General features: G+C 36.9%; 1 protein-coding gene across 1 annotated transcript in view; it reads left to right on the top strand.

Moving 5' to 3' along the window:
• Nucleotides 1-13,577, top strand: part of LOC133611301 (jun dimerization protein 2-like) — a 31,012-nt gene that overhangs the window by 12,879 nt on the left and 4,556 nt on the right. The window contains exon 2 of the mRNA XM_061967998.2: nucleotides 7,825-8,036. Coding sequence (XP_061823982.1) covers nucleotides 7,825-8,036 — 212 coding nt within the window. The remainder of the gene's footprint in view (nucleotides 1-7,824; nucleotides 8,037-13,577) is intronic.

Here is a 13,577-nt window from a genome sequence, read left to right as displayed (position 1 = left end):
CCTTGGCACATTCTAAAACTACTATTAAAATAAACAAAAACATAACAAAAGTGAAATAAAAAATCTTAAAGGTTAAATGTAATTTAGAAAAAGTTGCAATGTTGACTAATAAAACAAAGCTGTTTTTTTTTTCAAACTGTCATTATCAAAACATAATATTGAATCAAAATCAATGTTATTATGAATTATTGACTTATCCAAGGTTCCGATTACTTCACATCAAATATTCCACTAAGAAAAATATTTTTGGTGGATTTTGCAAATTTGGTAAATAAATAACCAAAAAATTAATATTTTGTTGTTTTCTTACTGTACCGAAAATGAACCGAACCGAGGTATGTACCGAAACAAGATATTTGTGTACCATTACACCCCTACATGTCATGTACGAACCCCGTTTCCATATGAGTTGGGAAATTGTGTTAGATGTAAATATAAACGGAATACAATGATTTGCAAATCATTTTCAACCCATATTCAGTTGAATATGCTACAAAGACAACATATTTGATGTTCAAAATGATAAACATTTTTTTTTTTGCAAATAATCATTAACTTTTGAATTTGATGCCAGCAACACGTGACAAAGAAGTTGGGAAAGGTGGCAATAAATACTGATAAAGTTGAGGAATGCTCATCAAACACTTATTTGGAACATTCCACAGGTGAACAGGCAAATTGGGAACAGGTGGGTGCCATGATTGAATATAAAAGTAGATTCCATGAAATGCTCAGTCATTCACAAACAAGGATGGGGCAAGGGTCACCACTTTGTCAACAAATGTGTGAGCAAATTGTTGAACAGTTTAAGAAAAACCTTTCTCAACCAGCTATTGCAAGGAATTTAGGGATTTCCCCATCTACGGTCCGTAATATCATCAAAGGGTTCAGAGAATCTGGAGAAATCACTGCACGTAAGCAACTAAGCCCGTGACCTTCGATCCCTCAGGCTGTACTGCATCAACAAGCGACATCAGTGTGTAAAGGATATCACCACATGGGCTCAGGAACACTTCAGAAACCCACTGTCAGTAACTACAGTTGGTCGTTACATCTGTAAGTGCAAGTTAAAACTCTCCTATGCAAGGCGAAAACCGTTTATCAACAACACCCAGAAACACCGTCGGCTTCGCTGAGCCTGAGCTCATCTAAGATGGACTGATACAAAGTGGAAAAGTGTTCTGTGGTCTGATGAGTCCACATTTCAAATTGTTTTTGGAAACTGTGGACGTCGTGTCCTCCGTACCAAAGAGGAAAAGAACCATCCGGATTGTTATAGGCGCAAAGTTGAAAAGCCAGCCTCTGTGATTGTATGGGGGTGTATTAGTGCCCAAGACATGGGTAACTTACACATCTGTGAAGGCACCATTAATGCTGAAAGGTACATACAGGTTTTGGAGCAACATATGTTGCCATCCAAGCAACGTTACCATGGACGTCCCTGCTTATTTCAGCAAGACAATGCCAAGCCACGTGTTACATCAACGTGGCTTCATAGTAAAAGAGTGCGGGTACTAGACTGGCCTGCATGTAGTCTAGACCTGTCTCCCATTGACAATGTGTGGCGCATTATGAAGCCTAAAATACCACAACGGAGACCCCCGGACTGTTGAACAACTTAAGCTGTACATCAAGCAAGAATGGGAAGCTTAAAAAATGTGTCTCCTCAGTTTCTAAACGTTTACTGAGTGTTGTTAAAAGGAAAGGCCATGTAACACAGTGGTGAACATGCCTTTTCCCAACTACTTTGGCATGTGTTGCAGCCATGAAATTCTAAGTTAATTATTATTTGCAAAAAAAAAATAAAGTTTATGAGTTTGAACATTAAATATCTTGTCTTTGTAGTGCATTCAATTGAATATGGGTTGAAAAGAATTTGCAAATCATTGTATTCCGTTTATATTTACATCTAACACAATTTCCCAACTCATATGGAAACGGAGTTTGTACATTATGCTTTCATGTTGTTCTCCTCAACATGAAGTCTCAGTAAAAGGTTAATGGGAATTTCTTGGAGAGGCTATCTTTAGCTTTTCTCTGAATCAACTTGCTTTGATGTATTTACATCAATTCCTCTGAAAGGACGCGGTCTACTCACTCTCCTTGTGCCGAGGGCCGTAACCAGGATTTGACAAATACAGAGGTCAAAATTCTGCAACTTCTTCCTTCACCTTGTTTTTTTTCTGTTCCTCTATCCACTGTTTGTCCCTTCTCTCCACATTCGATTGCTTGCTCCCCTCCTGCCAATTGTATTACAAGAGTACAGTACAAGAGCACTAAGTAAAGTGAAATACAACTTCTTCATATCAACAGACACATTAAAAGTACCAGTAGAGTGTAAAAACAAGTTGACTATATGTGCCAAATTGTGTTTCATTGTATCCATTAAACCAGTGGTTCTCAACCTTTTTTCAGTGATGTACCCCCTGTGAATTTTTTTTTAATTCAAGTACCCCCTAATCAGAGCAAAGCATTTTTGGTTGAAAAAAAGAGATAAAGAAGTAAAATACAGCACTATGTCATCAGTTTCTGATTTAGTAAATTGTATAACAGTGCAAAATATTGCTCATTTGTAGTGGTCTTTCTTGAAGTATTTTGAAAAAAAGATATAAAAATAACTAAAAACTTGTTGAAAAATAAACAAGTGATTCAATTGTAAATAAAGATTTCTACACATAGAAGTAATCATCAACTTAAAGTGCCCTCTTTGGGGATTGTAATAGAGATCCATCTGGATTCATGAACTTAATTCTAAACATTTCTTCACAAAAAAATAAACATTAACTTTAACATCAATATTTATGGAACATGTCCACAAAAAATCTAGCTGTCAACACTGAATATTGCATTGTTGCATTGTAATGAATGGAATAGCCTACTTGATTTGATGTTCAGTTTATGAACTTACATTCATATTTTGTTGAAGTATTATTCAATAAATATATTTATAAAGGATTTTTGAATTGTTGCTATTTTTAGAATATTTAAAAAAAATCTCACGTACCCCTTGGCATAACTTCAAGTACCCCCAGGGGTATGCGTACCCCCATTTGAGAACCACTGCATTAAACCATATCCAATTGTATTTACAATCCGCAAAGTATGTGAAAATACCACAAATTCAGTCAGCCATTTTTGATATTCCGCTCCGAACGTCTTCAGTAATTTTTGTAGATTGACGTCACTGAAGTGAAGTGAAGTGAATTATATTAATTTTCTGAAGTGACTTTACATTGTGGAACCCAATATCTCAGTTACATCTTTAAAGCAGTGTGGGTGGCACTGGGAGCAGGTGTGTATAAAGTGTCTTGCCCAAGGACACAACAGCAGTGACTAGGATGGCGGAATCGGGAATCGAACCTGCAACCCTGAAGTTGCTGGCACGGCCACTCTACCAACCGAGCTATACCGCCCTGCACTTCAGCACTCTGACCATGTTATCAGATCAAAAATAGAGAGATGTGCTGTATATCATTCAGAATCCTTATATAAGACATGGGCACAAATGTTTCTCTTTTATTATGCATTCTAAGTTGTAAATACATAAAAAGTGAGCTAACGAAGTTGTGAATGGAGTACACGAAACCCTCTAAATAACCATCCAAAACCCGCGAACCATACTGTATTTACATATCGTGACCTGACTATTAACCAAATATTAGCGATGATATTATAAGCACTAACGTAGACAAACTATTTTTAGCGGCGGATTGATAGCACACAGCGAAGTAGCCCTCAGCTGCGTTACTGTGAGCTGGCCGCGATGTCCTGCTGCTCCTGCATCATCACGTCTCGGCTCGTCAAAGTTATTCTTGATTATAAATCATGACTCTCATCTGGATATTAGGAGGATTTAGCCATAAATATAGAAGTCATACCCAGAGATTATGACAGAACGTAATCAACAAAATACAAGCAGTACAAGAGTAAAAGTAAAATGTTGGTTGTACAGTGCTATTACTTTTGTACTTGGGTATGCTGTTAAATTTAGGTGACATAAGTTCCATTATGATTGCCAAAGAAAACTTCTGCGGTCATTCTTTAAAGCCCCACTTAGGAACTTTCAGTTTTGGTTGATTTTGGCGGCGCCAGTGGACCAAAGCGGTAGTGTTTTGACTGAAGAAAGACCACATTTCCCATGAGGACCAGCGCATCGTCAGAAACTACTGTCACATATGTACAAACTGACACGATAATTCTACAATGATTCAGTATGACTGATCTTTCCACAGTAGGAACCTACATATTTTACTCAACCTTTATATTTGCACTTTGCAGTCGTCGCATATGTTTTCTTTATACAGTACTTTTGAGTTTGTTGCGCGGCTGGTCGTGTCAGTGTGGAACTGCCAACTATCAAGCTGGTGGCTATTTATTGCAACCATGCACATTTCCAATAGCTAACATCAGCATTATCATTTTGATTTGAGCATCGAAAGGTACCCACTAATCCAGCAGGAACAGAGCCAAGGCAGCATTGGTCGATAATTCCTCCTTGTCTTTGAGCTCACGCTGGCAAGTGAAAACCGGACCAATGTTGATCTTGGACTGTGTTTTTATCCGGGTATCCTCCCTTTTCTATTTTTTTCAATCCTCAGACAAAGCGGTTTTTTTTTGTTGATTTGCAGCTTCGGCCATGATTGCAGTAAATGCACGTAGGCGTTCGCATCGACTTCCATCTCATTAACGAATGGGAAAAGGGGGAGTGACGTATGCTGTAAAGCAGTCTGCACACTTGTAGTTTTTTGTGTGGAAGGGTTCCTGCCACCCTCCTCAAAGTTGCTTGGTTCTAGTGAGAGCGATACAGTCCCCCTCAGGCCATGACAGAGGTGTCATTCAACTTGTTTTAAGTCCATGTATCATCCCAAATGTTATAAAAATATTTTATTAAGGTTGAAAAGTTACTTTGTGCTGTTTGAAAGCAGATCATCTGAGCAAAGAAAAGTTTTGTTTAACATAAGCATTGTGCTGTTTGAAAGCAGATCATCTGAGCAAAGAAAAGTTTTGTTTAACATAAGCAGTGTGTATATATTGTATACAGTTCTTACCTGACTGACATGACAAGTGACAATCAGGGGTTGGACTGGGTCAAATATTTGGCAATTTGGCCATGAATTTTTTGATCCAGACGGGCCCACAGTCCCACTACCACCAACGTTCAGATAGTGTGCCGACTCCCTCCATCGATGTACATATCACAAACCCCTTAATAAGACCACTATGCTCAACATGTCCTTACATTCTGGAGCCGTGAATAAACTAACAACTACACAGTGGGTTGCTTACTTGTCCTTAAATAGGGACTGGAGTAATTGATGTAAGATTTAGGACCGTTTATTTATCATACATCCATACTAAACACATTGCAAAAAGCATGTAGATCAGCAATGTGGCATTATTTGAAGAAAGTATAAAATATCGCTTAAATAGTTAATTTAAAAAAACCCAAATAGTATACTATTGTTATTGTTTTCCAATACTTTAGATAACTATGTTTAGTTATAACTCACCACACCATCATGCTTGCTATTTATTTCATTTAAAGTTTAGTAAGTAACCTTTTTGAACCATTTATGAATGTTTTATCCACATATACTGAATGCCATGCTGGAAGAAGGCAGACCTACTTTCCACAATATCACCTCTTAATTATTATGCAGTTGAGCTTTTATCAACATTAGATATTTTATCCTCCTATCTCCTCATGTGCTGTTGTCAGAGCAATGCAGAGAGCAGCCGCTGCTGTGACGGAGACGCTGAAGGTAGCTACTGTCAAACATCTTAATTTTTGTGCTTTTAGCTATCTGGGTCACGAAAGCTTTTTTTCTTCATCTTTTCATTTTCCATACACCACGTTTTTAGTTTCTACTTGGAATCTCTTATTTTCGTTTTTTTGGGGGTTGTTTCGTTCTGACCCGTGCTCATGGACTGATCACCACGAAAGATGATTGGACAAGGAAGGGCTACTACAGTGGCCACCGATCCTTGCGAGCCCAAAATCCCTGGTCTCAAGATCTACCCTTGCATCAACTATATTTGTATGTGTGTATATATAATTTATTTATGTATTTATGTTTATATTATATACACATACATGCATATGTATATATATATATTATACATATACACATATATGTATGTGTATGTATATATAGGTTTATATATGTAACTTATTTAATATTTTAGTTTTTTTCAAAGACAAAACTTTGTGTTGTTATTAGCTGATGTTAACATTTTGTTTTTTTCTCGCTGTGCTTTTTGCTATTTACCCAATTTTTGCTGGTGTCGCTATGGTGCGGTTGCCATGGTAGCCTCATTTAATTGGGTTCAGGTGGGAGCACTCGGGGGCGATTACATGGAGGACACAAACAGTTTTCGACCGTGCCGTGTGGGCCGTGTGGGGTCAGGTCACGCGTCAAACTAGTCAACACAGTTGCCTTCAGTATCAGCCCAAAGGTAAAGGCTGTACACGGAGGCATGTCGGACGTCCGGAAGATGCGGTCTCCGACTCCCCTCGGTAAGATACACTATAGTGCCAAAAGTATTTGGCTACCCATCCAAATGATCAGAATCAAGTGTCCTAATTTCTCGGCCCGGCCACAGGTGTATAAAATCAAGCACTTAGGCATGGAGACTGTTTCTACAAACATTTGTGAAAGAATGGGCCGCTCTCAGGAGCTCAGTGATTTCCAGCGTGGAACTGTCATAGGATGCCACCTGTGCAACAAAAAAATCCAGTCGTGAAATTTCCTCACTCCTAAATATTCCAAAGTCAACTGTCGGCTTTATTATAAGAAAATGGAAGAGTTTGGGAACAACAGCAACTCAGCTATTAAGTGGTAGGCCAAGTAAACTGACAAAGAGGGGTCAGCGGATGCTGAAGCGCATAGTACAAAGAGGTCGCCGACTTTCTGCACAGTCAGTTGCTATAGAGCTCCAAACTTCATGTGACCTTCCAATTAGCATATATATTGCACACCACATAATTATCGTGATTATGTGTTATTATTATTGAAGTGCAGATTGGATCGGATTGCTGTCTGGCAGAGACCAGGGATTTGTTGTTATTGCTGCTATTTTGGCCACTGAATCCGCTTCATTATCTGATTTGTCGACTATAGTTGATGAGTAGTCGACTATCAAAATAGTTAGTTGCAGACCTAGTAATTCGCAAAATATACTTTGTTGTCAGCAGACTGGACAAGCGCTTTTTTCATCTTCTTAGCACAGACATTTTCACCTGTACACAGTATCACGACATGCGAGTTTAGCTGCTACAAAACAACTAATCAGTTACCACAACTTTGATTTCAACAATTAATGATGCGAACACCATAGTAAATAAACCCACGTTTTAACTGCCCGACGTTGTGCTCATTTGTGTCCATGGTGTTTTTACGTTTCGGAGAGAGACGTGCTGTAATTAAACAAGAACCAAAATAATCATTTGAATGGCAGTTGCTATTATGTTAAAACGGTGTCTGTGAAAATTTAGAATAGTGTTTGTTTAATTTTGGATACATTTTGAACATACAGTATTATTTAATAGTATATAATATTTGTTAACTAAAGCCAATACGGTATCATCCCATAATCAAAGGAGTTTAACGCTACAATTTCAGAAAATGAAGATACAAATTTTTTTTTTTTAATGGGTATTCATTGAATTTCCCAGGCAGCCACTCTAATCACTACCTGTGGGTCCTGGGGACTCACTGAAGAAACAGACTAGTAATTGCTAAAAGTAATACGTTCCTGTTTGATGTATTCTTTATGGATTTGGAATGATAGGGTGTTTGAGTCTCCCTTTGTGTGCCTCTCTAGCTGTGGTCCCGGCCAAGTGTGACACGATGCCAGGACAAATTCCGGATCCCTCTGTGACAGCAGGATCCCTGCCCAGTCTCGGCCCTCTGGCTGGCATCTCTACCACCACGCTTACTGACGCCCTCAGGTTTGGTGACCTGCAGGAGTTTGAGACCATGTTGTCCCCTCTGCACTTCCTGGGAAGCCTCAGGCCTCTTGGCATCAAAACAGAGGTATTTGTCTATCTATTAGAGTTTTCACAATACTAAATTGTAGTGGTTGCGGGAGATAACTAGGAGTATCCGCTTTCCCAACACCATTACTGGTTGCTATCTCAGCCTTCCCTCTTTGGTTTCTTGGCTCGTTGTAAATGTCGGATCTAATGAGATGTGAAAATGCAAACGGATTTCAAAGTTCTCTTCAGTCTGCTGGAAGAGGTAAATGTTTACACTATTATTACTGTTTTACAAAATACAGGTGATGCGTTCACAGGAGTGCTGGCCGTGGAAATTTGGCAATATCTACCTACCCTGTTACAATCATGAAACATCTGTACTGTATTTGTTTGTATTACTATTTTTTTGTATTTCAAAAAATATTTTTGATTACATTTTTTTCATTTTTAGTCATGTATAAATGTTAATATTGTACTGTTTTGAGAGGGCCAAGCACGGATTAAATTGATTTCCTTTCATTTCAATGGGCGGGGCTGCTTGAAGATATGGCGTATTTTGAGGTACGAGCTTGGTCGTGGAACGTAATGTGCTCATAGGTTGAGGTACCACTGTACTTTTAATTAGCACGGTAATAAAGGACAAATATGTCTCTTATTAACGCAGAGAGACAGAGATCAGAGCCAGGAAAAGCAGGCAGGAAGTACAGAAATGCAACACTCCTGTCTCTAAAACCAAGTGACGCCTCTGACTACAGTAGTATTGGCCACTAGTGGAGACCAAACCAATCACACAGTACACTTTTCAGTATCGTGACCACTGCAGTGCTGTACGCTTAGCTTTTTCACTAGTAGCACCGGTGCTACTAAATGAAAAAAATCAGTAGCACAGAATTTTTTTTGTAGCAGTATAACATTTCTTAAATATTACAATTTAATTATTAACTCTCAAACAAGGTACAAATGTGCCCTCATACATATAAACACAATGCCATCATTAGGCCTTTGGTAATGCTCAATTAACAACACAACTAACAAGAGTGTAGGGCTGGGCAATGTCAATCAAAACTCACTAAACTAACCCATAAATGGAAATATTAGTTTATGGAACTAAACATCTCCACCGTGCCTTGTTTTTCAATTTTTGGGACTGATGGGGATCCCAAATTCACAAAAACGGGTACCAACAAGTAAGAAAAGTAGGTTTTGCATAATAGGATCCCAACTTAAGAGGTGTTTTGAGATAAGAAAAAAGAAAAAGCTTTGAAATTAATATAAGAATAGTCAAATATAATCTCCAATCTTCTTTAAACAAAAACATTTAACTATGCTCAATTCTTCAGCTTACAAAAACACAAACGAACAAAAGGTGAAATAAAGTGCCCTGGTTTAAGAGAACATGTTCAAACGTCAGCAGCAACATGAAAATAATTTACCTTTAACGTTGGTGTTTTTATAGGTAAACATTATTAGAGGACATACACACAAAGATTTTAGCCAGGAACACCAACCTGCCAACTGTTTCATGATGCTGTGTGACAGGTTGTGTTCTGAAAATTACCTTTAAAAAGTCATTAATTATAGTTACTCCTTACTTTACTAAAAAAATAATTGAATTACTAACATAAATACTCTTTAATAAATTGTATTAATTACTCGGGAAATTAATTAATGTGATGCTTAAAAAATAAACTTCAAATATCTGGTATAATGCAGTTAAAGGTGCCATATGTAGTAATGTGGCCAGAAATGGTACTGCAATCATGGTCAAAATTCTGTAGTCCCCTCCCACTCTCCATGACTGAGGTTGCCAGATACGCAGCCGAATCCGAATCCTACTCCAAGGAACTTCAAATGGCAATCGACGCGTCCTACGCTGTAGGTTTCTCTTGTTTATGCTTCTTGCAAGATGGTTTACTCAGTAGTTATGCCACATTTTACTGATGTCGATTAGCTAAATGTATTTGTAAAGTTACGCAGCAATATTTTTGTCGGGAGTCGGGACAGATTGTTGGTATTACCCTGCTAAAATGTAGAGTTCGACCGCACAAACCACCATCGAAACAATTATGTATAATAATATATTATATACCTGTATAGCATAGGCCTACTTTGATGGCAAGCCAAGGCCAATAGTAAAATGACTGCCACATTTCGTTCAGCATAACTCCATGTTGCATCCAACCTGACGCACTGCATTGTCTTCCATTTACGCACATCACCATCTTTCAGTACAGAGTGCAATTCTATGAGCCAACACACATTACGCATTAATAATATAGCCGACTACCATGTCAATACACAAAGTAGAAAATCATTACATGTAATGCATTATATTGTGCCAAGCAAATACCACCCCATATGTGTTTGGTGCACATACAGTACCAGAAACCGCAGTTAGCCGTGCTAATGTTGGAACGCATTTCCTCAGCGGATCAGCATATTGAGAACGAAATAGGCACTTACACTACCACCCATATCCACATCCATAAAAATATTTGTTGCCCTGTCAGTTGGATGACACATTGACATACAGGCTAACGTGCATATATTTCCCCTGTTAGCCTGTATGTCGATGTGTCATTGACCGGGCTAGCATGCTTAGCATTACACTAAGAGCTGAGCTGCACCACACTAAGCATTCATTGCACGAACATACTAGCTTTGTTTGACAAGATCATAGACTGTATTGGACAATATAATTTACATACGAAATGTCCATTGACATTTATTACAAGTAATAACAAAACGTAAATGCCTGATTTACCTATCAAGGAGGAAATTAGAAAATTTGGCCTCAGATTAAAAAATCGTCTCCGCCTTCAATCGCCTCCATCTTTCAAAGGCATCCCGATACAAATCCTTGTTTTATTCCTGGCTTTGTCATGAATAAGTTGAGAATCGTAACGACGCCTTTTAGATTTACTAAGGTCTGACATGTTTTGTAACTTTACCAGTGGCAGCAGCTCCACAAAAAGGGTGGTGCGTAACTGGTAACCTGGATGTGACACACTCACAGACTTTTTAATTGGTCAAACGACTTTGAAATGAAAACAATAACAATATTTTGCGGAAGGTGGGGTACACCCTGGACAAGTCGCCACCTCATCACAGGGCCAACACAGATAGACAGACAACATTCACGCTCACATTCACACACTAGGGCCAATTTAATGTTGCCAATCAACCTATCCCCAGGTGCATGTCTTGGGAGGTGGGAGGAAGCCGAAGTTAAGGCTTCTAATTTGGTTGCTGATGTATGCAGTAACATATTGTGTCTTTTCCCATTCTATGTTTTTGTCAAAATCATGAGGGACAAGCGATAGAAAATGGATTATTAATCTACTTGTTCATTTACTGTTAATATCTGCTTACTTTCTGTTTTAACATGTTCTATCTACACTTTTGTAAAAATGTAATAGGCACATATTCCTTTGTTGTTGGAATACTTAACATTAGTTTTAGGTCATACTTAAAAAATTAAAGTTAAAGTACCAATGATAGTCACGCACACACGAGGTGTGGCGAAATTATTCTCTGCATTTGACCCATCACCCTTGATCACCCCCTGGGAGGTGAGGGGAGCATACTACACATGTTGGTGTTAATCCAAATCCAAGTAGTTACAGGATCATACCTTGATCATAATTAAAGTTATCCTGTGTCCAGGGACGCATTTTCGGACTTTATAAAAAATCATCAAAATTACAAAAGATTTTGTAATAATAAAAAATGTCGATATGATTGTAGTATCGACTTGATACGGCTCTTCTACTTGGTATCGTTACAATCAATGTATGTATAGATCCACCCAATGGTTAAATTGAGGCGCGCTAGCTTGCTGTTAGCGGTGAGCTATGGTATCCTCCTACAGTGTGTAGTGAAGCACGTTTAGCTATTCCTCATCCTGCAGGGATGATATTTGTAAGAAACTTACTTGATTTGTCTCCATGGAGGCGAGGATTAGTGATTAAGAAGTAGCTAAAACACTGCCAACTGCAGAGGGACGTTAGCCGCTAGCTAGCTTTGTTTTAAAGCACCTCTTGTAGAGCGGCGGTTCAGTGTTTATAGCTTCACATATATCGTTTGTCCATTGTGCCTCTTATGTCTCCACACTGTGTCTGCTTGTAAGTACACACCTCTGTTAAAGTAATGTCACAACGTGATGACGGCGCTCTGTAATGTCTGTAAAAAAAAAGAAAATAGTACCAGTATTTTTCAGAGCCATCTAGTACCATTTTTAATTCATTATATATATATATATATATATATATATATATATATATATATATATATATATATATATATATATATATATATATATATATATATATATATACTGTATATATATATATATATATACACACATAATACACACATATATATATATGCATGTATGTATGTGTGTGTATATATATATACAGTATGTATGTATATATATATATGTGTATGTATTAGGGGAGTGGGAAAAAATCGATTCGAATTCGAATCGCGATTCTAACGTTGTGCGATTCAGAATCGATTCTCATTTTTTAAAAATCGATTTTATTAAAATTTTTTTCTTTCCCATTTATTTATTTTTTTAATTAATCAATCCAACAAAATAATACACAGCAATCCCATAACAATGCAATCCAATTCCAAGACCAAACCCAACCCAGCAACACTCAGAACTGCAATAAACAGAGCAATTGAGAGGAGACACAAACACGACACAGAACAAACCAAAAGTAGTGAAACAAAAATGAATATTATCAACAGTATCAATATTAGTCACAATTTCAACATAGCAGGGATTAAAAATCCCTCATTGACATTATCATTAGACATTTATAAAAAAAAAAAAAAAGAACAATAGTGTCACAGTGGCTTACACTTGCATCGCATCTCATAAGCTTGACAACACACTGTGTCCAATATTTTCACAAAGATAAAATAAGTCATATTTTTGGTTCATTTAATAGTTAAAACAAATGTACTTTATTGCAATCAGTTGATAAAACATTGTCCTTTACAATTATAAAAGCTTTTTACAAAAATCTACTACTCTGCTTGCATGTCAGCAGACTGGGGTAGATCCTGCTGAAATCCTATGTGTTGAATGAATAGAGAATCGTTTTGAATTCGGGAAAATATCGTTTTTGAATCGAGAATCGCGTTGAATAGAAACAAATCGATTTTGAATCAAATCGTGACCCCAAGAATCGATATTGAATCGAATCGTGGGACACCCAAAAATTCGCAGCCCTAGTATGTATATATGTATATATATATATATATATATATATATATATATATATATATATATGTATATATATATGTATATATATATATATATATATATATATATATATATATATATATATATATATATATGTATATGTATATATATATATATATATATATATATATATATATATATATATATATATATATATATATATATATATGTATATATATATGTATATGTATATATATATATATATATATATATATATATGTCTTAATAAGGTTATCCAAAAAATAGTGCTCGATACCGTAGTAGAGCGCAATATATGTATGTATTGTGATTTTTTCCCCCCACACATATATATATATATAT

Source organism: Nerophis lumbriciformis, linkage group LG08, assembly GCF_033978685.3.
Source record: "Nerophis lumbriciformis linkage group LG08, RoL_Nlum_v2.1, whole genome shotgun sequence".
NCBI lineage: Eukaryota > Metazoa > Chordata > Actinopteri > Syngnathiformes > Syngnathidae > Nerophis > Nerophis lumbriciformis.
The sequence above is the reverse complement of the archived record's forward strand: the minus strand, read 5'-3'. Positions and strand labels throughout refer to the sequence as shown.